Source organism: Macrobrachium rosenbergii, chromosome 4, assembly GCF_040412425.1.
Source record: "Macrobrachium rosenbergii isolate ZJJX-2024 chromosome 4, ASM4041242v1, whole genome shotgun sequence".
Classification (NCBI taxonomy): Eukaryota; Metazoa; Arthropoda; class Malacostraca; order Decapoda; family Palaemonidae; genus Macrobrachium; species Macrobrachium rosenbergii.
Genome location: NC_089744.1, coordinates 81072076 through 81099126, shown reverse-complemented (window position 1 = coordinate 81099126; position 27051 = coordinate 81072076). Strand labels below are relative to the sequence as shown.

General features: G+C 39.3%; 1 protein-coding gene across 17 annotated transcripts in view; it reads left to right on the top strand.

Moving 5' to 3' along the window:
- Dlg5 (Discs large 5) overlaps positions 1–27051 on the top strand; it is a 670182-nt gene that overhangs the window by 553922 nt on the left and 89209 nt on the right. The window contains exon 1 of one of the 17 annotated variants that reach the window (XM_067100112.1): positions 6414–8544. The exons of 15 other annotated variants lie outside the window; for them this stretch is intronic. In XM_067100112.1, coding sequence (XP_066956213.1) covers positions 7894–8544 — 651 coding nt within the window. In that variant the 5' untranslated portion in view covers positions 6414–7893. Of the gene's footprint in view, positions 1–6413; positions 8545–27051 lie in introns of those variants that run through there. One more of the 17 variants, XM_067100107.1, reaches the window with a different exon arrangement.

Here is a 27051-nt window from a genome sequence, read left to right as displayed (position 1 = left end):
CTCTCTCTCTCTCTCTCTCTCTCTCTCTCTCTCTCTCTCTCTCTCTCTCTCAAAATGTATATTGTCTAAAAGGGAGGTTCTCGACGAAGTTATTTGTTCGCCAACCGGGATAAAACCATCTCTCTCTCTCTCTCTCTCTCTCTCTCTCTCTCTCTCTCTCTTGTCTCAAAATTTGCATCATAAAAAAGGGAGGTTCTTGACGAGGATATTATTTCCCAACCGGGATAAAACCATACGATTATCTCTCTCTCTCTCTCTCTCTCTCTCTCTCTCTCTCTCTCTCTCTCTCAACATCATTCCGGCCTTGAAACCCGTGACGTCACGATCATTCTAGAGGATCGCGTATCCCATTAAGTTGAATAAACGAAAGCCATGTGTCACCTGTGCCTCCCTCCACCACCTGTATTGCAGATGGCAGATGCATCAACTCGAAGGGCGCAACCAAGGAGGCCTCTGGAAGTGCCTGTGCATGTCGCCATACCCTTCTCTCTCTCTCTCTCTCTCTCTCTCTCTCTCTCTCTCTCTCCTTCTTCTTCTTCTTCTTCTTCTTCTTCTTCTTCTTCTTCATCTCGTGTTGCAACTACTTAAGGATGAGGTAGTTGCAATGCTAGGTTAATAGGCACCACCTGTGTGTGAACACCAAGAGGCACTCGCCTTGTCTTTCGTTGTTCAGTTTTTATTATTATTATTATTATTATTATTATTATTATTATTATTATTATTATTATTATTGGTGTACACTCATCGTTATAGAACAAGAAACAGGTAATTTAGACAATCAAGTCCTCAAAAATCAGAATCATCATGGGTGCAAAGAGAAAAAAATCACAACAAAGTCGTTATAAAACTTTGAAGAAATCGCAGCTGGGTTTTCAATATATGTTTAAAGATCGCAATTGTATTGTAGATAAAAATATTGAAGAAAAAATGTCTAGGTATCTTAGGAATATTTGTTATTGCTGCTGTAGCTGGGGAAGCCCAAATTGACATCACGTGAGTCATTTCGTACTTGGAAGCATCCTGCTGGAAGCACACTTCCTGTGCGTACATACGTGCAGCCCCCGTAGACGGGTAGCGCCGTCAGTGCACCCCATGCGGTGCACTGTAGACATAACTTAAGGTCCTTTGCAGCGTGCCTTCGGCCCGTAGCTGCAGCCCCTTTCGTTCCGTTTACTGTACCTCCTTTCAATATTCTCTTTCTTCTATCTTACTTGCCATAGTGCAATTGAGAGGTTTTCCTTCTGCTCCCCTTTCGAACCTTTTACTGTCAATTTCCGTTTCAGCGCTGAATGGCCTCAGAGGTCCCAGTGCTTGGACTTTGGCCTAAATTCTATATTCAATTCCGTACAGCGTCGGTAATGAGTGTACGTGTAGGTGTATTTGTGCATGTGGTTATTTGTATGTTTTTGGTTTTATGATTTAATATTCACAATGCCCTCTTGACTTGATTCAATATTCACAATGCCTTCTTGACTTCTCGAATTCTTCACACTTTTTGGATATACTTTTCACTACAAGTCTCAAATCCAAATGGAAGAAAATAAAAAAATTTTGACGTCCCGAGAAGGATTCGAACCGACCTGATGACGAGAAGGACCAGTAGATTCTATATATACAGTATGTATGTGTGTGTGTGTATATTATATATATATATATATATATATATATATATATATATATATATATATATATATATAGTTATGAATTATTGTTATTTTTACAAGTACACATTGTGAGTGTGAAATCACTTGTAAATACGGGGAATGTGTGTTGTGTGAATGTGTATGTGGTTCTCGTAGTGTCATCTTGTAACATTAGGCGCAATTAGCCCGATTTCCAGGGGTGTTAGCAGTGAATTCCTGTCCAAAGTGGGTTCAGAAATGAATTCCTGGCTTTCATACAGGCACGGCGTAGGTTGAATGCGAGTGAAATATAGACAGTGAATGAGTTGCCGTTTGGGTAATCGATTAAAAGAAGAACGAAACTATACTCTGAAGGTTTTGTTCCGTGTCAATTGGAAACTGAAATCAAGAGAAAAATATGTTTTGCCTGAATATTTGCCTTCAAAGGGCGTCACTGTTTAAACCATAGATGTTACATGATTGATGTACAAGATGAATAAACTCCCGAGGATGAAGAGGAAAAGATGAATGACAGAAAAATAAATGATCGCCCAGTTTCATCAGTAAGCATTGTTCATATTTCAAATCTCCAATCCCTTTGTTTTTCTGTCCACGAAATCCCATCGCGTCATCCCTTGAACAGCGGCTCATGTGAAATAACATTGAGGTAGCGATTGTGTCTGTCTGTCGCACTATCTTCATGTACATCTCACACACTCACGCACACACACAAATCAGTTGTTTTTCTCTGTTTGTGTGTGTGTGTGTGTGTGATGTAGGATTCTAACCCTTGTTTATCTTCAGCATATTATATGGAAGCTTTGTTGCTTTATTTTACAAATATAAGTTACACATTGTATTCACTCAGCTTGACAACCATCGGGTTACCCAAGGCCATGTTTACAAGACATGGTCCAGTTCCATTTTTAACAAAACACTGTCACGAGAGAGAGAGAGAGAGAGAGAGAGAGAGAGAGAGACTACTGTTATACTACTGTTAACATGTGATAGAGCCACACTGGAGAGAGAGAGAGGGAGAGAGAGAGAGAGAGAGAGAGAGAGAATTAACGACCCCACCCAGTTGGGGAGGAAAATGGGCGAGTGGTCTCCGTAGACCTTGCAGACCGCCGTGTAAAACATATCACGGGGCAAATAATAGTGAAGCTGCAGTATGTTATTTTGTGGAAAAGGTTACATTATTAGTTTGAGTTATTTTGAGTGCGTGTGTGATTGTGTGAGCGTTTGTGTGTGTGTGTATGTGTGTGTGTCAAGAGAGATCCTGAAACTGAAACGGCATAAAAATGGAGGGGTTTTGAAGTTGGGGGCCTTTGAAGTGTTGCAATTAAAAATGTTTTTAGAGCCGGAGCTTTGTATTTGGAGCTACATAATACTAGAGACAGATAAAAGAAGCGCCGGCTATTTTTGTCCGATTCTGCTTGCGTCCGAGAGAGAGAGAGAGAGTTTTACTGGGATATATTACAAGCTCTTTTTCTATATTTCCCTTGCTTTGCATATGTTTCTCTCTCTCTCTCTCTCTCTCTCTCTCTCTCTCTCTCTCTCTCTCTCTCTCGAGGAGAGAGAGAGAGAGAGAGAGGGAAAGAAAGAGTGAGTTTTACTGAGATATATTAAAGGCTCTTTTCTATATTTCTCCTAAACTTATATACATTCTCTCTCTCTCTCTCTCTCTCTCTCTCTCTCTCTCTCTCTCTCTCTCTCTCTCTCTCTCTCTCTCTCTCTGGACCGAGTGCTCTCTTTTGGAAGTGGAATGTCATTCGAATTGCTAAAGAGCTGGAAAATAGGAGGTATTGAGAGCTCTGTAGCGATACAAAATTCATGTAATCATAATTCCTGACTTGTCCAAAACATATCACTGATTTGACCCCATTGGGCCATGTCGATTGATTCTGCCAGGAATTATAATAAATATTACATTACGTTTGTTTATAAGGCACAGTCGTTTATCCACTCTGAAAGATAGATTAGGAGAAATGAAGTATAATGTGGAAACTAGATTTCAAACCATAATAGATTGAATACTTAAAAAAAGAATTTTCTTCTGGTGGTTTATTAATGTTGGTCTTGTTAATGGTTGATTGATTTATGGTCATTAAAACTTGCGTCGCAATATCTAGGACATTGACGCCGTTTGTCTGGATCTGGGCAGAGAAATATTGTTCAGAGGCTGAATTCTTTTCAGTGTTCCTTACTGCTATAATGTACGGAAGGTGCAAAGAAAAGTTAGTGCATTGTTATGACATTATAGGTGCAAATTACCTTCGTGCCCCGCTTTTATTATGTGGTAATCACCGTAAATACTCAAAGATTCCAGGCAGAATCTACATTGGTTTTCATAGGCTAGTTCAAAAAGAAATAAGTGTATGTAAAGAGTTAAAATATACTGGTAAGGGTATCCAGAAGAAGAATAAGAGCAAGAAGAAGAAAAGACTGGGCACTTGGAGGCATTGTACTCGAAATGACAAAGGAGACAAATGTCCCATCAATTGCAAACAGGAATAGTAGTCTTCAAAAGTCCTGTTAAAGCCCAATCTCCATTTTGCCTTTGAAAAATCAGATGCCTTAATTAGGAAGAAGGATCAGTATTAAGTAATAATCAGATAATTATCCTTCCAGAGAGTAGAACTAGTAATTTCTTCATTTTTCTTCATGTGGTCTTCGTGACACAGTTGTAACACTCACGGGCAGAGAAACTTGTAGTATAAGTGACCCCCTTTAAATGTGTTGTAGGCATCGGTCACCTGGTTTTAGATGGATAGTAATTCGTCAGAATTGAGAACAAGAAGGTTTCGATAACGCAATCCCTGTCCCACCTTGGTGAAACCTATCGAAGACGTTAAAATTCTCTCTCTCCAGAACCTCACTTTTCCTTGGAGGATAATACTGCTTTTATTTGTTAAGGATTATTTCCCGTCTATATTCTTCGTTAGACTTCAATAAATGGTCTATATTATGTCACATCTGGATCCTCACATACGAGTAGGTGTTGCAGTTTCACTATTGACAGTCCCCAATAGTTAGTAGATATTACTTTACCTCCATTTCTGCTTCCAGCCTCCCTGACTCTTACTTCATGGAGCAACTTTGGCATTTTCTTTCAGTTCCACCTTTAGATCCTTGTACTTCATCTTTTTTATTTTCCAGATCTTTTTTTACCTTGCTGTCCAACCACCCTCTCTATTGTCTTGAGCGCTGAATGGTCGTAAGTGCTCTAGTGCTTGGCTTGACAGCATCAATTTCATAAAAGCACATCATCTCCTTAAGCGTGGTTACATCATCGTCTTAGTTCTGTATGTAAATAGAGCAAGATGTACGGGAGTAGTTTCTTGAATGCCCACTTAGAGAATAAAATATTGTTGCGTAAGTATTACGTGAGTCTTCCCTACATGTGACTTTGGGTCGTTTTCTTCGGTCGGGGTAATGTATGAGAAACCGCCAGCATCATCATCACCAGAATCCTCTTTCTACATCTCGATGCCATGGCTGGGGTGGCTCTTCTAGCTCTGTTTGTTCGCTTGTTTGTCTTCCTAAAACCCCTACAGCAGGAGTAGGGACCCCGTAGGGGGCCCTCAGTCTCTCCCTGGTGGTTCTTGTTTGCTGCTTAATTCTCTGAATATTTTTGTTTTTCTTTTGTTCATTTTTCATGTAGTTTATCCCAAGGACACCCGGTAAACATGCAATGCTGTGAGCTGCAACATTGGTGATACCCACTTTCTAAATTGCTTGGGTGGTTTTCTTTTTCTTTAAGGCTGTGCAATCCAATGAGGCCTTTGTTTGCTTTCCTGCAAATAAGTTTCAATAACATTATAGAGATTATTTTAATACTTTTGAGACTTTACAGAAACGACACTGAAGGAATATTTTATGTAAATACTTTTGAGATTTTAAAAATCCGACTTCGAAAAGAGTATTTTCCTTATCGGAGCCTTGGTGCAATATTACCTCCCTAGGCTCCATCTTTTGTTTTTGTTCTTCCTCCTTCTTATTCTTCCTCCTTCTCCTCCTCCTCCTGGGTTTTTCTCCTCCTCTGCCCAAGAGACAAGTGTGAAGTACTTGAGTTAATCATCACAAACGAGTGGTGCGTCACGCTTGGCTAGCGTGAAAACTACTCCCTCGCTTCTTCTTCTTCTTCTTTCACCCAGTTTTATACTTCTCTCAAGATGTCTGTTGCAGCAAAGTCTCTCCTCTCCCTTTCTTATTCTCGTGCCGCTCTCTCCCATTCAAATACAAACGCAGAGTCTTATTATTATTATTATTATTATTATTATTATTATTATTATTATTATTATTATTATTGTTGTTGTTGTTGTTGTTGTTGTTGTTGTTGTTGTTGGTGGTGGTGGTGGTGGTGGTGGTGGTGGTGGTGGTGAAGAAATCCACAGTGGTGTACATGTAAATATAAATTTCAGAAATATACAAAAGATTCACATCTACACCACTGTGAATTTCTTCACCATTTTAGTGACTCATTATTATTATTTATTATTATTATTATTATTATTATTATTATTATTATTATTATTATTATTATTATTATTATTATTATTATTATTATCATTATTATTATTATTATTATTATTATTATTATTATTATTATTTTAGGGGTCTGATGTGCACAGCTTTTGTTCAGAGCTTAACTGCACTCATTTTCAGACACGAACCTTTGCTCTTTGTTTTGAAATTTCACCTAATTTACGTTGGACTCTTAACTAGTTTTCTTTTCATCTCTTCGATATTTCAATGCCACGACGAACGAGAGTTTACTGCTTGCCCGTCGTCATCGCCCCACTTCGATCAGCTGCAGCACAGCTGTGTGTGTGTGCTGTGGATGGCTCTCTCCTTCGACTTCCTTACTTTTCCCCCCTTCTTCATCTTATTCTTCTCTTGCTTAGTTTTCTTCTTCTTCTTCTTCTTCTTCTCCTTCTTCAGTGCCTCATCATCCCCACCCTGTGACGAGACGACGTCTCCTCCTCCTCCTCCTCCTCCTCCTCCGGGGCCCCTCGAAGGAAGGCCCTCTCCTAAGTACCCCGACAATGCCGTCCCGTCACCCAGCCACAGCCAACCTTGGCGTCATTTAGTGACTTAGTGTGACTTGTGCAACCGTAGCAAGACTCGTGTGTTGCATAGACAGTGTCTTGACTCAAACGCACTCTCTCCGTGTCTCCCTCCCCCCTCTCCTCCCCCCCTGAGTGTCCTGAACTTCGTTTCCATGCGGGAGTAGGAGCTCTTGTGTGTTTGTGTGTGTGTGTGTGTCCCTGAGCGACGATGAATGACTTCTCTGGTGATATATAAACATATTTTTATTTTAGTGGAATGTTGTGATGATATTTGGTTTTCGTTCAGTGATGGAAAGTTAATGTCGGGATTACGTTTGGGTCGTTCGGAAACCTCAATGCTGCGTAATTTATGATGACCCATGTCTGAGGAATTTAGTGTCGTGTCGTACCAGAGTGTGTGAGTGTGTGTATAAGTATACAGTTCGTTCAGTGGTTCCTCCTCCGTCATCTTATTGATTATGCGCTAAAAATCAAGACCCGACTTTCAGAAAAGATTTGCTGGCTTCGCATACTGGGCACAGCCAGTATGATGATACGTGACACAGTTGTTCATACGTGACAGTTGTTCATACGTGACAGTTGCCCTCGTTAGGTTTGTTAAGTTGCATACTTGAACAGCTAAGTGACGCTGGCCGAATTTCGCGTCGTTCTTGGTGATACCGATACAGTTCGGGATTTTGTCCCTGACGAGCCCCACCGGTCTTGCGGGATCCCCAGGGCGTCGTCCTTCGTTTATTCGTGAGAGATAGACTGCTATCTGATACTGCGATACACCGCCCCTCCCCCGCCTCCTCCTCTCCTCTTCTTCATCCTCTCCCTGCTGTTCCCTGTCCTCTTTCGCGACTCGGTGTCTTCAAAACCGAGCAGAAGAAAAAGTGAGTGCCAGGGAGGGAGTGAGTGAGGGAGGGAGGGATTCCGACGCCCTCCAAGAAATATAACACGTAAACTCCCTCTAGTGGCTATTAGGCGATATAAAAGGGTTTTACTGCTCAACGCAATTCGCCAACAAGATGGAGGAGTGGAAGGCGGTGCCGCCGTTGCTGCAGAGAAGGAAAATGTTTCGGTAGTGTGTCTGTGTAAGTGTGTTTGTGTGTTTGTGAAAGGAGGAACATCGCGATTGTCCCTTATCAAGATGCGTCCTTGGCATCGGGATTTACTGTACGTGGACCGCTGTTAAATACTCGGTGTACTGGCGAAATATGGGCGGTGACCGCGTCAGAAGCAGATTGAGAGCGAGGGCAGCCAGGGCATGTTCGCGCTTGGTGGCGGCTGGAGGTCGGACTTATGGTCGGGTGGCTGTTGTGACAAGGGGCGCCGCTCATCGCCTGGCGCCGCCCATGAGTGCGGCTGCCGCGAATTTCAGACTCATAGCGAAACTCCCCTCCAAGCTCCCCCGGCCGAAGATACCGCGCCTCAGGAGGAGGGTGTCCGTGGGCGGCGGGGATCGGAAGAGATCTATCACCCCGACGAAGGAAGTCAGTGCTTGCGTTGTTCCAGCCGCGTCTTCTGCTGATACGAACTCGATTGCGGCTTCCGCCACACCTCCTCCTCCTCCTCCTCCTCCTCTTGCTCTTGCTCCTCAGATGAGCACTCCGAAGCAAATGATGCCGCCTTCTCCTCCGCCGTATCCTTCCCCTCCTCCTGCTGGAGGAGTGGCTGAATACAACCACTCCATCAATCGTGGTCGCTTGCCCCTTCAGGGAGGTTTTCACGCGGCCGTCAAGGCTGTGACGAGGAGCAGCCCCCACAGAGAGTTCGGCGTTGGCATGGTCAGGACAGTGACTCTCAGTAACAGATGGACTCCTCCTTACCCCAGGGGCTTCCCTTCGGTCGTCAGCCCTTTTTCGAGGGTGAGCATTCGAGTGTAAATTGAGGGTGAAGTGCATGTGTGTGCGTGCGTGTGTGTTTGGGGCCAGTGTTCGTGAGATGAGGTTGTATAACCGTGTATGTGCTATGCTGCTTTCAATATATATGTCTTTATAAGAGAAAGGAAGGGTTGCTGGTACTTGGGCATCATCTCTTGTAAAGAGGATTGCAAGGTTTAATGACCGGCATCCATTCAGTACTTTAATCCGTATGTAGCCCCGTTTTTTTCTTCTCTTTGGCGGGTTGAATGAGGCGAAAGGACAATACAATTGTAAATGTACTTCGGATGAATGCTTGTGATTTGTCCAGTCATAAATTTAATTACCTTTTACAATAAACATAGTGGCGACATGAAACTTAGTTGTAGTATAGTGTTGTAGGTTCCTTAGTGACTCCTTTAACTAAAAGATAAAACTTATGCATTGGAGTTAGTCTTGAATTATCTTACAGAATATGACACCTCTTACAATAGCTTTGAATGTAACATGTGCTTTTCTCTGCTGTTCTTCTTTCTTTACTGAGCAGTGCGCAAAACAGAACTTCATAAAAAATGATTGCAAAATCTATTTCTAATTTGCATCGACATAGATTTCAATAACTTTTGATGTACCAGATATATCGGAAATGTAGATTACGAAAGTATAGCACTATTTAAAGTATTCTTTTGGCACAAGATTAAATAGAAACATTTATATGAAATGCCTTTGACTTGAAATTTTGTCAAGGTTGGAAGTCTGCCATGAATTGAGAACACATGAATGTCACTTCATGAGAAATTTTATAGCCTCTACCTCAAAGAATCCAGTCAACGCATTCGGAATTAGTAGCCTAGTGTCCAGTATGTAATATTTTGCTTTATTCTGTTCCCTTGACCCTTGTGCTGTTTTCATGTAGATGGAGGTACAGTGAAAAACCACCATTTAGCATATGGTGACAGTCGCTGATGGGACAAATTGAGTGTCAGAATTTTCCAAGAATCCATAATGATGATAATTTAGGGTCAAAATAACACTAGTTGTTCCATTATTAGGGATTACAAATTCAGGGTCTAAACTGTCATCTGTTGATGATCAATATCCTGGTGAATGTCTTCTCGAACTCTTCTCACCGAATTTATTTTTCGGTTGTGGAACGACTAAAAGATCCTAGGCATCCCCAGTACTGTTTTTCCATTACTTTTCAAGCATTTTTTCTGGCGTTTTGTATTGACCTCAAAGCATTTTGCCGTTTTCGCTCTCGAGAATTTGTTTTTCCATGTATAATGAAATGATTTAATACAGTTTGTGAAAGTTTTGCCACACTCGGAAGTCATTTTGTTCGTGACTTCAGCGTACATCTGTTTCGTACAGTTCCGACGTCCGAAAGAGACCTGTTACACAGTCGTCTTACACATTTCTCTTCCATTCCAAAAAGATACTTGAGGGCTGTAGAACGTAAGGTTTTCATCTAAGTTGCGCTAACTAGAGAGTCCGGCAACATGCAAGTTAATAATATTGCCAACTCTTTTTTACAGGTATTTTATCGTCTTTACTCCATCGTGAACTGTTGATTATAGAGAAGAAATCAGTAGCTCAATCGTAGATGAGTTCAGTGCTATGTAGTTAACTATTACATGTTTAGCTTCTCCTGTATATGCAGTGTGAAACGAAGTTTCAAATATGATCTCAGATTCAATATGCTCCATATAAACCTCATAGGAGATCAGGCACTAGAAATGATCCCTCGCCTCGTAACCAGCAAACTCAAAAGTTAGTCTGTGATTCCACATTGCCTCTGGACGGCATAAAAAGGAAGGATTTTGCCTCATGATAAAAAGACGCGAGATTCTGAGATTTTCTTGACAGTTACATGGCTTTCGTTATTGGCTATTACACTTTCTTCCGATCGCTCTAATTGGGCATTTAACTCCTCCGGGGAAAAGTTATGGATGAGCGAGTAACAAGCCAATAAAAGCGATTAAAGATCACGGATCTGTTGCGTCATGTCTCACCGTCTTATGAATGTGTGAATCGCTTAAAATTTGACGTAAGATATGGCGTATAATATGTTTCAGTCTTTTCATAACAGATAGATGGGAATGTTATCTATTTTTATCTCCTTCCTTGCTTTCGGAAATTGTTATTTTATTTTTACGCTCTGTCCTATTCTGTTCAGCCACAGGGAACTTTACCTGTACCGGGTATTTTTTTTTATGGAAAAAGGAAGGATATAGCGAGACACTCAAATGCCCAGCCAAGCAAACAGTGTTTGCTTTCCTCATGCAATGTCAAACGAGAGCTGACTGAAAAAAATGAAGCTGCTATAACTGGCCACTTCTCTTATGTTGATTACTAAAGTAAAAAACAACCCGTTCGTCTTTAAAAAGCTTGTTTATGTTTTCAGAAGTTTTTTTAATTATTTGTTTTCACTTTTTTGTTCAGTGATTTTTGACGGGCATATGGAACTTTTTCCGATAGTTCTGTGGTATCCAAATAACTTTTTAACGAAGTCATGATTCCGCTTTTTTTTTTTTTTTTTTTCCGTCCCAGACCTCACTCCAGCCATTCCTCATACATTCCATTTTGGGTACCTTTCCACCTAATTACGCCCGGAATTCCTTTTTCTGGTGGAACTTACCGGGAATGTTAATTATATGAAATGGAAGGCCCTTTTGTCGTTCTAGGGGAGAGGAGATTCATTTTCCAAATGCGCTTTTCCCTAAGGACCGAGTAGCTGGAATTGGGAATCATTTAAAGTGATTCTTACCTTTGCCAACGCATGTGGTGGGGAGGGAATGCTGTCCTCCGTATCTGTGTGTCTGTAGGAATGATCTCGACAACGACTCCGTAGGGGGATAGTGCCGTCAGTGCGCCTCGTGCGGGACACTGTAGGCATTACTGAAGGTTCTTTGCAGCGCCCCCTTCGGCCCCTAGCTGCAACCCCTTGCGTTCCTTTTACCATACCTCCTTTCATACTCTCTTTCTTCCATCTTACTTTCCAGCCTCTCCTAACAATTGTTTGCCTCCTGTTACTCCTTTCAAACTTTTACTGTCATTTTCCGTTTCAGCGCTGAATGACCTCATTGGTCCCAGTGCTTGGCCTTTGGCCTAAGTTCTATATTCAGTTCAATTCAATCGATCTCGACAACGAGTGAACAAAATTCATTGAAACAAAATGCAGAAATCATGTTAACTCGTTGCAGCTGTGTTCAAGATTGTTCGGCGATTTGTCCAAACACTCATTATTGAGAATTGGTATTGGGGGTTTATTGCAGAGAGTTGGGAATGGGGTTTATTGTAGAGAATTGGGAATGGGGTTTATTATAGAGAATTGGGAATGGGGTTTATTGTAGAGAATTGGGAATGGGGTTTATTGTAGAGAATTGGGAATGGGGTTAAAAAGAGAATCAGGATTAGGATTTATTACAGAGAACTGGGAATGTTAATAGAGAGAATTAGGATTGGGGTTGATTATTAAGAATTGTGAATGAGGTTTATCGAGGAACAAACCAATCAGATATTGTTTGGTCATTCTTTCCGGCTAAATGTACATCTTACGGAACCAATAACACTATAGCCTATTCGGTGATGATTCAGTAATTCTTTTCTGGTCTCAAAGATCAGTGATTCTGGCCAACTTCATACTCAGTGGCTGCGGTGGGTGTTGGGCATTGCTTGAATTGGTAAGGACCCTGGTACAAATAATAATAATTGGGGCTCTTGTCATCACTCAACTTTACCCGCTGCATGTCTTGGTATGATATATACTCTCGCAAACTGACAAATAAGATTTATTTGGAAGAGTTTCAAGAGCATTTATTGTTTATATGCCATTTTTAACCTTTTATCTGATATATTTAGTTTTTATTTTGCTTTGTCCGTAGGGGGTAGTAGAATAATACAGATATTTGAAAATATTTGTATTATAATTTTTATGTTGATGTGAGAGAGAGAGAGAGAGAGAGAGAGTTGCTAGCAGATTGAGAAAGGTAGGAGACATCCCAAGATGAATGCTGATGGAATACAAGCAGATCGTCCATTATAAAAATGGCTGACTGTGGACCCGCTTTGTTGTAAGTTTATATTGGATAAGTACAGCACAGATAACGGTGTGTGTATGTATATATATATATATATATATATATATATATATATATATATAGATAGAGAGAGAGAGAGAGAGAGAGAGAGAGAGAGAGAGAGAAATTTATATAAGAGAGAAATTTAATATAAAATGTCTCTCTCTCTCTCTCTCTCTCTCTCTCTCTCTATATATATATATATATATATATATATATATATATATATATATATATATATATGTGTGTGTGTGTGTGTGTGTGTGTGTGTGTGTGTGTGTGTGTGTTTGTGTAACGGTGGTATTTGAAAGTTACAGCAAAGATTGTAACGAAAACAATAATGGTAGTAATAACGCTAGTGATGTGATATTGAACTGTATGAATGACCATTTGATCTCATGTACTTATGCCTGGTCATGCTTAACGTAAAACTGTTGCGTAGTGCGTGTCTTGTTAAAGTGGATTCTTAACTTGAGAACCTCCTGACGACCACACTTTTATTTCCTGACCATATTTCCCGACCTTTGACCTTGGTTTCTAAGCGCTGTCTTCACTAACACTTCTTGTGAAGATTCAGCTTCACTAATTTATCTCTCTCTCTCTCTCTCTCTCTCTCTCTCTCTCTCTCTCTCTCTCTCTCTCTCTCTCTCATTTGAAATGGCTTCCTGTTCGTCAAATTTTGTATACCTTTTCGTAATTCATTGAAAGGTAACCCAGTTTCTTGATCATTATCATGTCTTACTGCTCAGCGCTCACAAGTAAACACACAATTTTGAATTTTCATTATAATCGCGGCGAACTAATGATTATGGCTTCGTTTTTTTGGGGACAGTGTTATGTGCTCTGTGTTCGACTTAGCTAAAGAGAACCCTGCCTAATTTCCGTGGACCATATGTTTATGTGTTTATGCGTTTATATTTTCAGTTTACGTTATATTTAAGTGTACTTGCTTGATTTTTAACCTCATAACACATCCTGGCCCTTTGTTTCCTATTTTTCTTCTAACTTTTGTCGAGATTTTGTTACATGGTCATTGGGCATGCACACAAAATATGGCTGTCTGCCTTATTTCCGTGGACCGTATGTTTGTGCTTGTGTTTTCAACTTAACGTTATATTTATGGGTAAATACTTTCTTGATTTTTAACCTCATAATACAACCTTGGTCGTTGTGTTTTTTCATTTAATTTTTGGCGAGATTATGGCACGATCATCGGGCATGCGCATAAGAAACGGCTGCTTTTGGGTCAGGCACCTCACGTCGAATCTATATAGAAGCCAAGATGTACACGAAGCCGTGGCCTGATGTGTCTCCTATGCTCAGGTATCAGCAATTCTTGTCAGGTCTCACATGCAGATGAATAATCCATGTATGTTGATACCAGAGACACACATAACGAGTCGTTGCGATGAAGATACAGGAAAATGCCACCAGCTGGATGGGGATGTCAAACGGTTCCAAGAAGACCGAGATGTAAAACTTTCCAGAATGCTCAATCAAGCTTTGCCGAGAATAATTGTCATTCATAATTCATATCCTAAAACAGTTAATCAATTATCAGTTACCCAACTGATTCACATTGAATTCGTGGTTGTGAAAGCGTTGTGATTATTTGTATGGCTTTGCTGTGGCCAATTTGTTGAAAGGTTTTCCCTTGAATCTTAATTTTATTTGAAAATAGTCTTATAAACAAGATAACCATAATCGATTACGTACACAGACTACTGACGCTTCATCCTACGAATGGAAGACGCAAATTCATGAATACAGTTTTATTTATTTTTGTGGGGGGGAGAGGGGAGGGAAGGGGAGGGGAGAGGGAACTCTCAAGAGCATCCAATATAAAAAGAATTCCCTTAGATTCAATATCAGTTTCAAGATCGTTACGAGACATTGGAAGGACGCCGCCTTTCCCCTAAAGCTATTGACTCAAGTAAGAGTCACTCGCAGAAAGATTGAGACTGACTGAACGAAAGCGTTATTCTCTCTCTCTCTCTCTCTCTCTCTCTCTCTCTCTCTCTCTCTCTCTCTCTCTCTCTCTCTCTCTCAGTTCATAAGGACTCAAGGTTAACCCTAATTCAAGAAGTGACGTGAGTGTTTCCCTTGCTTTTAGAATTTATCTTCTAAGGAGCGTAACCTCTTTTGCACTTTCAACATTTAAAGATATGTTCATAAGTTTATAAATGTTATTAGTGGTTGGTATTATTATTATTATTATTATTATTATTATTATTATTATTGTTGTTGTTGTTGTTGTTGTTATTGTTGTATTTGAAGGAAGGAGACAATCTTTCAAACATGTCTCGTTAAAGAGAATGACAGCATCAGTGGAATTGATTTTATATATGGTCTTTTCAAATGTTATTTCTTCTCATCAGGGCTGATGAGAAGAAAATAATAAGAAGAATTGAAAAGAACATATATAAAAGCCATTCCATTGATGCTGCCATTCTCTTCAACAAGACATATTATTATTATTATTATTATTATTATTATTATTATTATTATTATTATTATTATTATTATTATAATAATGGCGTTAGGATCTTGAATGGCTTTATTGGGTGCTGAAATACTCGCCCTCAGCCGAACGTGACACAAAATGAAAGGCATTCCTTTGTGTGTGCGTGTGTGTGTGTGTCGCACACGGTTCATCATCTTAATTGAAGAAAATTACCGCCGCCGCCCACGCATCGTCCCTTCCTCCGATATTCAGAAGTGCGGAGGTCGTGACTTGTGTCTCTTACGTACGTCCGCGCATGCGCCCGCGTCCAATAAGCACTTTAACAACATGCACTTGTAAGCTTCTGGTAAACCTGACTGGCTTGCGAGGTACATGCTTCTCTCTATATCTTGGGGTCTGGTATAATACTCTGGGGTCCCATTAACTGCTGCTTAGGAGGGCGACCTCGAGTCGGGGACGCAGATGAGCGATGCGCCAGGCATTATTGCTTGTGTCAAAGAAAAGTCTCTCTCTCTCTCTCTCTCTCTCTCTCTCTCTCTCTCTCTCTCTCTCTCTCTCTCTCTCTCTTTTCACAGTTTGCATACGGGTACTTTTCTGATGTGAGATTTTATGGTCTTACGGATGTAGGATAATAGTTTAGGAGGTCGCCTCTCTCTCTCTCTCTCTCTCTCTCTCTCTCTCTCTCTCTCTCTCTCTCTCTCTCTCTCTCTCTTGTTCTGATGTGAAATTTTATGATCTTACGGATGTAGGATAATAGTTTAGGAGGTCGTCTCTCTCTCTCTTTCTCTCTCTCTCTCTCTCTCTCTTTGTATGTATACGGGTATTTTTCTAAAGTGAAAGATTATTTTATTACGGTTGTAGGATAATAATTTAGCAAGTCTCTCTCTCTCTCTCTCTCTCTCTCTCTCTCTCTCTCTCTCTCTCTCTCTCTCTCTCGTTTGTAAATGGGTATTTTTTCCAAGTGAGATTTTATTGTCATGCGGATGCAGAATAATTTAGCAGGCCACTCTCTCTCTCTCTCTCTCTCTCTCTCTCTCTCTCTCTCTCTCTCTCTCCCCGTTTGTATACGGGCATTTTCCTGAAGTGAGATGTTTTGATCATACGGATGCATGATATTAATCCAACCGTTTTAAAAGCAGGTCACCGAGATTCTAATACCAATGACTAAAACGTGCGTTTTCATATGTGGTGTTTTGTGGGTTATATCGGCGGTTAATTAAAAACGATATTTTCCCTGTCGCAGCGGCGTTCGTGAAATTTTTTTTTTTTTTATAATAACGATGGAGCGGCAGTATAATAACATGCAAATTGTTACATGCGAGATGCTTTTGGAATTCTAATGTAACTGCTCTATCACCCTGTACTCGGAGGAGATAGGATACTATTCTGGTTTTGTTTGAGTATTGCCTAGTGTCATTTTTTTTTTTTCTAAACATAATTTAGCAAGTTACCCCATTTATTGTATTCAATATACAACGAACTTTGATACCTCCCTTAGCTTGTCAGTAGTTAACTTCCAGTGAAATTTAATACCCAACATTCTCAGTAACCATTATTATCAGCAATGGAGGGAACATTAATGAGGATTATCTTTCTTTTTTATTTGTTCATGTGGAAAAAATCGTCATTATCCAAAGATCTGGTATCAAACATTGCCTATTGCTTTAAGAAACGCAGTGTATATAATGTACTTAGTCTGGTGTACATTTTGGGGACTTGACATTTTTGGCAACTGAAGTACCCCGTATACCATGTGTAGGTTGTTCCAGGAGGGAACTAGAATTTCTTTCATTGCAGATACATTCTGGCACGTATTCCTTATGTTTATTATTAATTTATGTTTTGTTTTTTACATGATAATTATTCTCAACTTTGTTTCATTTAACTTTTCTCTCATGTGGGGATCCATTCCGTGAAAGACTGAAAAAGAAATAGTCCCTTGGTTCATTCCGCTAGAAAGAATCCATTAGAAATACTATTTATTACGCTCCATATCTTGCCTCAATTGTGGTTAGAATTTCTATATATGTTGCATCTTTGATCTCTCGTTTTCTCAGTACAGTATTTATTCTCGCGGGATAAACTCGTCTGACCAGATATATCAGCGGGACTCTGTCCATAATTACTCAGTCCATGAGTGAAATATTAAGAGAAAACGAAGGTGGATATTATCTGGTTAATATTTACTCATTAATTTGTATATATCACCAAGGTAGCTTGGTAATATTTGAGTTCATTATTGTAACTTGTAAGGGTCACTGTTCGATTGATTTGCTGAACACCTTTGTGACTCTCTCTCTCTCTCTCTCTCTCTCTCTCTCTCTCTCTCTCTCTCTCTCTCTTGCTTGCGGTTTGCAGTGTTGACAGCTGATTGGCTGTCGATTCTGGTAATTGCCACGCTCCTCAAGATGTTTTCTGGCAATCAGCTTTGACCATTAGTTGCTTCCATTATGAATGGTGAAGGCTAGCCTGTTATGAATCTGTAGAATGTTGTATATATAGTTATTAGGGTGTTCTGTTGATTAATCTTGGCCATTTAATACCTCTGGAGGTCGTCGTACCTTCACTGCTGGACTGTTTGATTAACCGATCCTTCGCAGGGCATTCACTTTGCACTGTAGGTCCGCTTGCGTAAGCGATTTGCCTAATGGGGAATTATTAAGGCCAGTTGGCTACCTTAATCCTCCTGTTTGTGTCTGCACGTGTAGACGTTTCGTTCTGTTTGATTTTTGTTTGTGTATTTGAAGAAATATTTATATTTTATATATATATGTATTTGAAGAAATATATATATATATATATATATATATATATATATATATATGTGTGTGTGTGTGTGTGTGTGTGTATATATTTTTTTAATGGGACGATATTGCTGTTGTTATATGACTGCAAGGAGAGGAAAATCTGTTACTAATTCTTTTTAAATGCTCCAGTGTTATTTCGTTGCATATGGGTTTGCATTTCTGTGAAATTATTTACAAATTATCCAGTAATCTGTTACAATATTTATCCGGTTATAATTAAATTGAAAAGAGGAATAACTTATTTTGAAAACAAAACCAGCTGGGTGATAAATTATTACAAAAATGATTTTGTGAGATGTTCGCATTATCGCTGACAAAACAAAAGACAGACGTTTTGCTTCGGACTTAGGAAAAAAAAAATCAAAATAAGCGATAAAAACATTTCAGTGCTTACGTCATGTAAATCCAACTACTGGTTGGGTAGTGTGGGGGCGGGTGTTGTAAGGAAAGTCCTTAGGGAATGTCCGTGTCATTTTTATGTCAGCGCGTTTGATGGACCCCTGGCCGTGAATGATGATGCCCCTCGAACAATACCAAGAAGGGCGTATATTGAGCGCACAGAGACGGGGTGAGGGCGTACCGGGCTTTGGGAGCTCCTTCGAATGTGCTGTGCTTCGTTTCGTTGTATCAAAGCCGATTCGGGACAAAAGAGGTACCGGAGGAGGAGGAGGAGGAGGAAGAGAGAGCGCACTGCTTGCAGGGAAGAGAAAGGAGGCAGACAAAAGATTAAAAGAAAAAAGGAAGGTGGAGCGAAAAGAACTAGAAAGAAAAAAAAAAAAACAGACCCCTCTCATTTTGATGGAAGGTCTTGACGCTGTGACGGTCCCACTCTTTCTCTTGATACGTTTTTATGTTTAAAAAGATTTATTTTTTTTAGATAAAAATTAGGAATTTTCAGTTTGGATTATACTTCTGTTCAGAATTCAGTAAATTTACATATCTATCAAGACATGCTTATATACGTAAATTGATGTGTATATATGTATATATATATATATATATATATATATATATATATATATATATATATATATATATATATATATATATATATATATATGCGCTACGGAATCACATATTCCCTTCATATGTTTGAGGTCGACGCACTGCTAATTAGTTCTCTTCGCAGTATTATGTGGTGTAAGGAATGAAAAGGAACCAAAAAGCCTTTATTACTGTTAAATGGCATTGTCATTTTGTAATTTAAAGAATCATTTGGAGGCGGCTATCCGACGAAGAAATGATTTCTTTAGTGGCCTCTGGATATTTTCCCGTAAATCAGAAGTTCTTAATGAAGTATCCTTGAAAGACTGAGAGTGACGCAATTCGTATATCAATCTCGTATTAAGTATTTCCGTCATAGAAGCACACCCACTCACGCGCGCTCTTACCCGAGGAGTTCTTTGTGTCGGGAAAAATTTAAACGGAGAGAAAACAGTTGATGAATCTCCTTACTCTCTCAACATTATACTTCTTGCTAACTCAACATTACATATATATATATATATATATATATATATATATATATATATATATATATATATATATATATATGATCAGTTTGTCTACGTTGATCCTCATGAAACTATAATGATTTTAGATGCCCAAAGTCAACTTATCATTACCCGCCATTGTAGTTTTTATTTTGCTAGATGTTTTATGAGGAGAATGATAAATTTTAAAAAAATATATTCAAGCTCTCGGTTGTCATCTCTTCCTTTCTTTGACTTTAAAATATAATCCTTTCTTTCTTCAGTTGTAACACTCATTTTTGCCAAACTTCTTATAGTTTCCTTTAATTGTCTTGTCGCACGTATCTGAAGTGTCACTGAAATTCTCTTCCAAGTTTTTTTTAAGTTTTCTGTAAAAGAAAACTATTGTGCCGGCTTTCTCTGTCCGCCCTCAAATCTTAAAAACTACTGAGGCTAGAGGGCTGAAAATTTGTAAGTTAGTCATCCACATTCCAGTCATCAAACATACCAAATTGCAGCCCTCTAGCCTCAGTAGTTTTTATTTTATTTAAGGTTAAAGTTAGCCATAATCGTGCTCCTGGCAACGATATATGGTAGGCCACCACCTGGCCGTGGTTAAAGTTTCACGGGCCGTGGCTCATACAGCATTATACAGAGACCACCGAAAGATAGATCAGTTTTCGCTGGCCTTGATTATACGCTGTAGCGGCCATACAGAAAACTCGATTGCACCAAAGAAACTTCGGTGCATTTTTTACTTGTTTGTCTTTTTAGATGCCTGAGCAGACAGAGTCTCTACCAGAATTTATTAAATGTCTTTAGGCTAGCGTCATTTGCCTCTTGAAATTTCATTAGGCATGAAAAGGATCGACGGGCTTAGTACTGCTACAATATCATTTGCTTCTTGTAATGAAACAGATACGATTGCCGATGAGTAATTGCACTAAGTAATGAATATATCGAATAAAAACAGAAAATATTACGTGAACCTCAATGCGAATAAGACGAGTTTAACAGGATTGAATTAGGAGACTGAATATTCACATGGATATGGATAGAAAATTTCTGCTTCGTTAAGTATCAGATTGTGTGTGGTTTTGGTTTCTCCGTGATGGACTTTGGGCACCTCGTCGAGGTCCTCTCGTGCTCGTTTATATGATGCGATGTATTTTGGTGGAATGATGCTCTCTCTCTCTCTCTCTCTCTCTCTCTCTCTCTCTCTCTCTCTCTCTCTCTCTCTCTCTCTCTCTCTCCAGCTGCTAACCCCAACAGTCAACTAACCATCAGGAACTTCATTCACTGTTTTGGCCAACAGAGGCAGACTGAATATTTAGGAAGCGAACCCATATCATTCTTGCCTTGTCCGGTTTGGGGATCGCATGCTAGTCATTCACTTTGAATACCTAACCCAGTACCACTTGCTCTATAGAGAGAGAGAGAGAGAGAGAGAGAGAGAGAGAGAGAGAGAGAGAGAGAGAGAGAGCAGGGGCCAAAGAGGAAAGCGGAAATTTGAGGTCTAGGTGAGGTTTCCACCGTCCAAATTAGGCACAGGGGATGAATCGCGGGCATCGGGTTGGCCCTTAAATGTCGGTGGCCCCCTTAAATTTGGGTGGGGACCCATTATTTCAAGAAGAGCAAATTGGATTCGTGTTTCACGTCATCATCATCATCATAAATCCTCGTCACTGTCTCAAGTCTGATGCGGGTGCAGATAGTTGATTGGTGTTTAGTTTGTTGAAACATTTCCTACCGTTGACAAGAACTAAGATATGACATATTATATGTGCTTGTAATATGTACACATTACTTGACGTGCATGTACTCGTTCCTAATTGCACTAGTTCCTGAAAGAATGAATACAAGTGGATATTCCTACACAATATCCTTGTAACTCACCTCTATTGTTCCGTCGAGGTTTTAAAAGTGAATATTTAAATGCTCCCTGAGATGAAAGTCAAGTCCGCCCTCTCTCTCTCTCTCTCTCTCTCTCTCTCTCTCTCTCTCTCTCTCTCTCTCTCTCTCTCTCTCTCTCTCTCTCTCTTTCTCTCTTTGTAGAACAACTAATGTATATTGAAATAAAGATGATTATTATTATAACCAATGTATATTGGAAATAAAGATGATTATTATTGTTCTCTTCTCTCTCTCTCTCTCTCTCTCTCTCTCTCTCTCTCTCTCTCTCTAGAATAACTAATGTATATTGGAAATAAAGATGATTATCTCTCTCTCTCTCTCTCTCTCTCTCTCTCTCTCTCTCTCTCTCTCTCTCTCTCTCTCTCTGTAGAATAACCAATGTATATTGGAAATAAAGATGATTATTATTGTTATTCTCTCTCTCTCTCTCTCTCTCTCTCTCTCTCTCTCTCTCTCTCTCTCTCTCTCTCTCTCTCTCTCTCTCTGGGGTGGATGGAGGATGTATGACCATGTCCCAGAGTATTATCAAAACTTTTGGAGATGGGGATGAAAGGGAGAGCTTTTGCGTCTTCCTGAAAGTTTGATGACAGTTCCTTCCTTCCGCCAGAGACAAAAATGAAATTACCGAGGTCCGTATCGGAGAGGTTTTGGGGAGGGAAACTGTTCCTTGGGAAATTTTGAGGTTTGTGGCGTGTATGAAGGTTTCAAAAGGCAGTTACTTAGCTGAAGTGGGCTGCGAAATTGTAGACATATGCATACATACATACGTACGTATATATGTTATTATAGTTACTCTGACACGTGTTTCATATGTCAAACGCTGCAGGCAGAAATGAAAAACGGTTGTATATCCTGACCGGTGTCGGCTTCATCTCTGAGCCATCTTCAGAGGAGTGATGCAAAGTGTTATAAATTTGCATTATATATGCTAGTAAGACAGTACATAACCAGTCGAATTTATAACCATTTAACATTTCTCTCCTGTAAGCTTTATATATATATATATATATATATATATATATATATATATATATATATATATATATATATATATATATATATATATATATATATATATATATATATATATACTGTATACATTATTTATATATATATATATATATATATATATATATATATATATATATATATATATATATATATATATATAATGTGTGTTTGTGTGTGTACCTTGTTTTTCTAACGTATTCACTTCAGGCAATGCCGTATTTGTAGAGGTTTGAACAGTAAGTAGAAAGTGCCTTGGCTCCTGTCAACAAGTGATATAAACATTTTAATACATCTTGACACATTTGTGAAGTAGGCACTCTGGAGTTGAAAAGGCCCCCCCCCACCCCCGCTTTTCGTCAAACCAAAAAAAACTTTCCAAGCACTTTGCAAAGCAATCTCGAGTTCGGGATATTTGAAGAAGTCACTATTTTTCGAAGTCCGCCCAAATAAACTTCATTACTGTCATCTATCCGTCCTTCCATGCGCATCATTGTCAGGTCTGCTTGTGTGTGCTTGGATTCTTGATGGCTGTATGTAAATGAAAAGGATAAAGAGAGAGGTTTCCTTGTGTTCTCTCCCTTGAATTTCTGTATTGTGCAGCGATGGCTCATTTTGCCCTCGGTTAAGTGGTTGCAAAAGCGTGCTAACTCTCAAAATCAGGTTCGTTTCCACAATTTGCAGTCTCCCGCTCGAGAGACCTGTCCTGCATGTTACCTTTCTCCTTTCATATATACAACGGTTTTCCTTCAACGCATAATGTTTTCCCGTTTGTTTTTATCTCTCTCTCTCTCTCTCTCTCTCTCTCTCTCTCTCTCTCTCTCTCTCTCTCTCTCTCTCTCCTCAAGTGAGTTATCTATACTTACTTCAAATCATTTTTCTTATTAACTTTCTATCTCTCTCTCTCTCTCTCTCTCTCTCTCTCTCTCTCTCTCTCTCTCTCTCAAGGTAGTTATCTATGCTTACTTCAAATCATTTTTCATATCAACTTTCTCTCTCTCTCTCTCTCTCTCTCTCTCTCTCTCTCTCTCTCTCTCTCTCTCTCTCTCTCTCTCTCTCTCTCTCTCAAGTGAATTATCGTTTCCTTTAAAGCATATGTTATATTAACTCATCATTATCACCTTGAACTTAACCTTTCCCTGTCTGTTCTGTATCCGAGAATTTTTTCTCTGTAACCTGTATTAACGCCAAGCGTGGTAAAATAAAAAGAGATCATTTTGTTTTGGTAATCTTGGCAAAATTGAACTGTCTTTCTCTTCTCTCTCACCGAGGAGAGGGAAATTATTTCGGGTGTGTGCTTTTTTTTTTTCTCCCCAGCTGTACTTTTGCGGAATTTCCTCAGTACACCATTATTGGTTTATTGGCAACTCGTAGAACGTGCTTTAGCGTCTTCGGGCTTTTATTTTGAGTATTATTCTTTCTGAGTTTGTTTACGGTTTGGTAGTTTTATTTCGAGAATTTTTCTCTTTTTAGTTTTCTGTAAAAGAAAACTGTTGTGCCGGCCTTGTCTGTCCGTCCGCACTCTATTCTGTCCGCATTTTTTCTGTCCGCCATCAGATCTTAAAAACTACCGAGGCTAGAGGGTTGCAAATTGGTATGTTGAACACCCACCCTTAATCATCAAACATACCAAATTGCAGCCCTCTAGCCTCAGTAGTTGTTATTTTATAATCGTGCTTCTGGCAACGATATAGGATAGGCCACCACCAACCCTTGATTAAAGTTTCATGGGCCGCTGCTCATACAGCATTGTACCGAGACCACCAAAAGATAGATTTATTTTCGGTGGCCTTGATTATACGCTGTAGCGGCTCTGCAGAAAACTCGATTGCGCCAAAGAAACTTGGGCTCATTAATTTACTTGTTTGTTTATTGATTCGGTAGTTTTATTCGGAGTCGAATGATGTAAGACGAGTGCTGTTGTTTAATGATGGTGATGACTGTTTGTGTCTTGTGTTTTGGGCGAGTATTTTTCTGTTCTCGCTTTAAAATCGTTCACTTAGGGTTCACTTGCGCCAAATATAGTTAAAAGAACCATTTTAAAGCCAAAGAAAGGCAGAGAGAATTTAAAGTCGATATATTTTTTTTAGTGGAGCTGCTTTCTTTAGTGTTTTTCCCCCCCAGTGCGAAATAGCTTTTTCTTTTTAACGTGAAAGTAATCTGATTCTGTCGATTGGACCTTGAATAGAAAACATTAGGGAAGTGTTGGAAGTTTTATTATTTTATTTTAATTTTTCATGCTGGTTGAGTAACCAGATCAAGTGCATTAGCAGTGCGAGTATCACTCTTTAGCCCCAATCATCTTTCTCTTTGCTCTATATACTAATTCTGCTTTTAACGTGAAGTTACAGTACGGTGCACAATTTCACTATTTTTAAATACCTTAGTTACTCCCTGCAGAAAGTAGTAATTCACAATTTATGCATTTTACTTACGAAGACATTTTCCGCAGAAGAGGCAACAGATCAGCTGTCCTCTTTCACAGATACCGGAAACGAAGGTAAAATGACCGCTAGCCTGGGGTATCATCGCTTCTTTGATATTGATATGCAAGACTATTTTACAGGTGACAGACCTCATTCTTTGCCACACTTCCAGAAACCTTCATTGCCAGTTTTAATCTGTTCGTTTTATGCCTCGTAGCAAAAGGTCTGTCTTCGAGTGGCATTTTAGTTTCAAACGGGACCTTTTAGAACAGGTTTTAGAGACAGTTGCGTAAGTTTTTCGAACGAATATCATGGTCCTAATGTCTCTTGCAAGTAATTACATAACAGGAAATGGCGGGGGGAAAAGTATCCTTGTAATGCAAGCTGTCGTAGAATTCATAACTTTTGAGTTTTTTTTTTTCGATCGATAATGCTGCCCATTTTGTGATCAGGACAGAAAAGTTCATTTCATTTTTGTGTTACAGGATATGGAAATCGTGTACACGACGCGAGTCGTCCCAAAGAAAAGAGAGAGAGAGAGAGAGAGAGAGAGAATCAATTACATCTTTGAATGGCTTGTATTTTGTTTCAGCAGATTTCTGGATGGCTTTTGGTTGCGCAAAACGAGATGGCCAGTCGATGTCAGTGATTACACGAATCTTTCCACAAGCTCAATCCATGAATTAATATCGCCAGTTCAATCATATCTCTCGTGTCCCTTTTGCCCAGATGAAAGAGGAACCTCTCTCTCTCTCTCTCTCTCACACACACACACACACACACACACACACACACACACACACACACACACACACACACACACACACACACACACACACTCAGTTCGTCTGAAAGAAGGTCGGCTCTATGATCTCTCTGCGAGAGAGCTTTAATACGAATAGGGTCAGATGCGTTGAATGTTCAGCTTCTGGTGTGAAACATTATTGAAAATTAAGTTATTGGAATTCAATTGATTTTTTTTTTTTTTTTTTTTTGTATTTTTTATTTATGGAGGTCTGAGGATGGTGGAGGAGATTTATCTCTGAGTATGTATGTATGTATGTATGTATGTGTATATATATATTTTTTTTTTTTACTATTAGCTTGTTCTTAAAGAATAAAAAGCTATCTGTAAAGAAAAGAAGCGACACCATAACAATTGTAGCTCTACTCACTTACATGGCCGACATGTTGGGCTGATGTAGACATGATCATAAGAATATATATTTTTTTTTTTTTATCTTGTACGTTCGTATTCTGTTCATTAAATAAATTATCGTCAAAAGTGACAGGAAACTTAAACGGCCAAGTAATAATTTATTCTTTTAAAAGTGAGGTGAAGTACACTAGCATTAAGAATGTGAGTCTGTTGGAATGTATGATAGTCATACGGGTAAATATTGTTTTTTGTGGACATTTATAATATCTTAGGAAAGAATAGAGAAGATCTAATATTATTAAGAGCCTTTATGATAATTATATTCAACCTAGTACATCTTAAATAAAATTAGAAAATAATAAAGAAGATCTAATATTATTAAGAGCCTTTATGATAATTATATTCAACCTAGTACATCTTAAAGGAAGTCAAATTAATTCCATATTGCCGTGAAGGGGGCGAAGTTAAGAACCTCCCCATTTCTATTACGCCTAAACTTCTCTCTCTCTCTCTCTCTCTCTCTCTCTCTCTCTCTCTCCTCTCTCTCTCTCTCTCTCTCTCCCCTGGAAGTTCCCTTAAACCTGCGACCTCCTCGAATGATAGCGCACCTGATTGAACTCCGCCGATCATTGCGGACGAGCGGTCCCGGTTTCGACAAGGTAAACTCGATCCTCAGGAACGTTTTATCTTTGTGGAAACGGGAGGATCCCCGGGGATTCGTATCCACGGTCTCACATCCTATAAGTATCCTACCGTCAGTGGAATTGGAAGAAGTTATCAAGCGTTGGCTGTTATAGAACTGTTTCTGTTTTTCTTGATTTTTGTGTTAAGGATGTAATTTATTTATTTGGTTTTAGTCATTGTTTATTACCGGACGGTCCCGAATGAGAATCAAGATAAGTGATGAAATATCTTTTAAGATGTTTTGTGTATTTTGCTGTAAAACTAATGTCAACATATTTTCATAAATGGACGGAAATATAAGAGAGGATTGGTACCCTAATCCAACTGTAGGAACGTTGTATACCTACCCGAAGCACTGCTTATAATGATCTCACTCTGCTTGCTTACTGTACTTGGGGCCAGTTATGAAAGAGGTTGACCCTGGGTTGGACGCCGGATGGCTAAACGAATTTATTTCATGTATACTGTCATTAAGCATAAAAGAAATATTTAAAAACTTT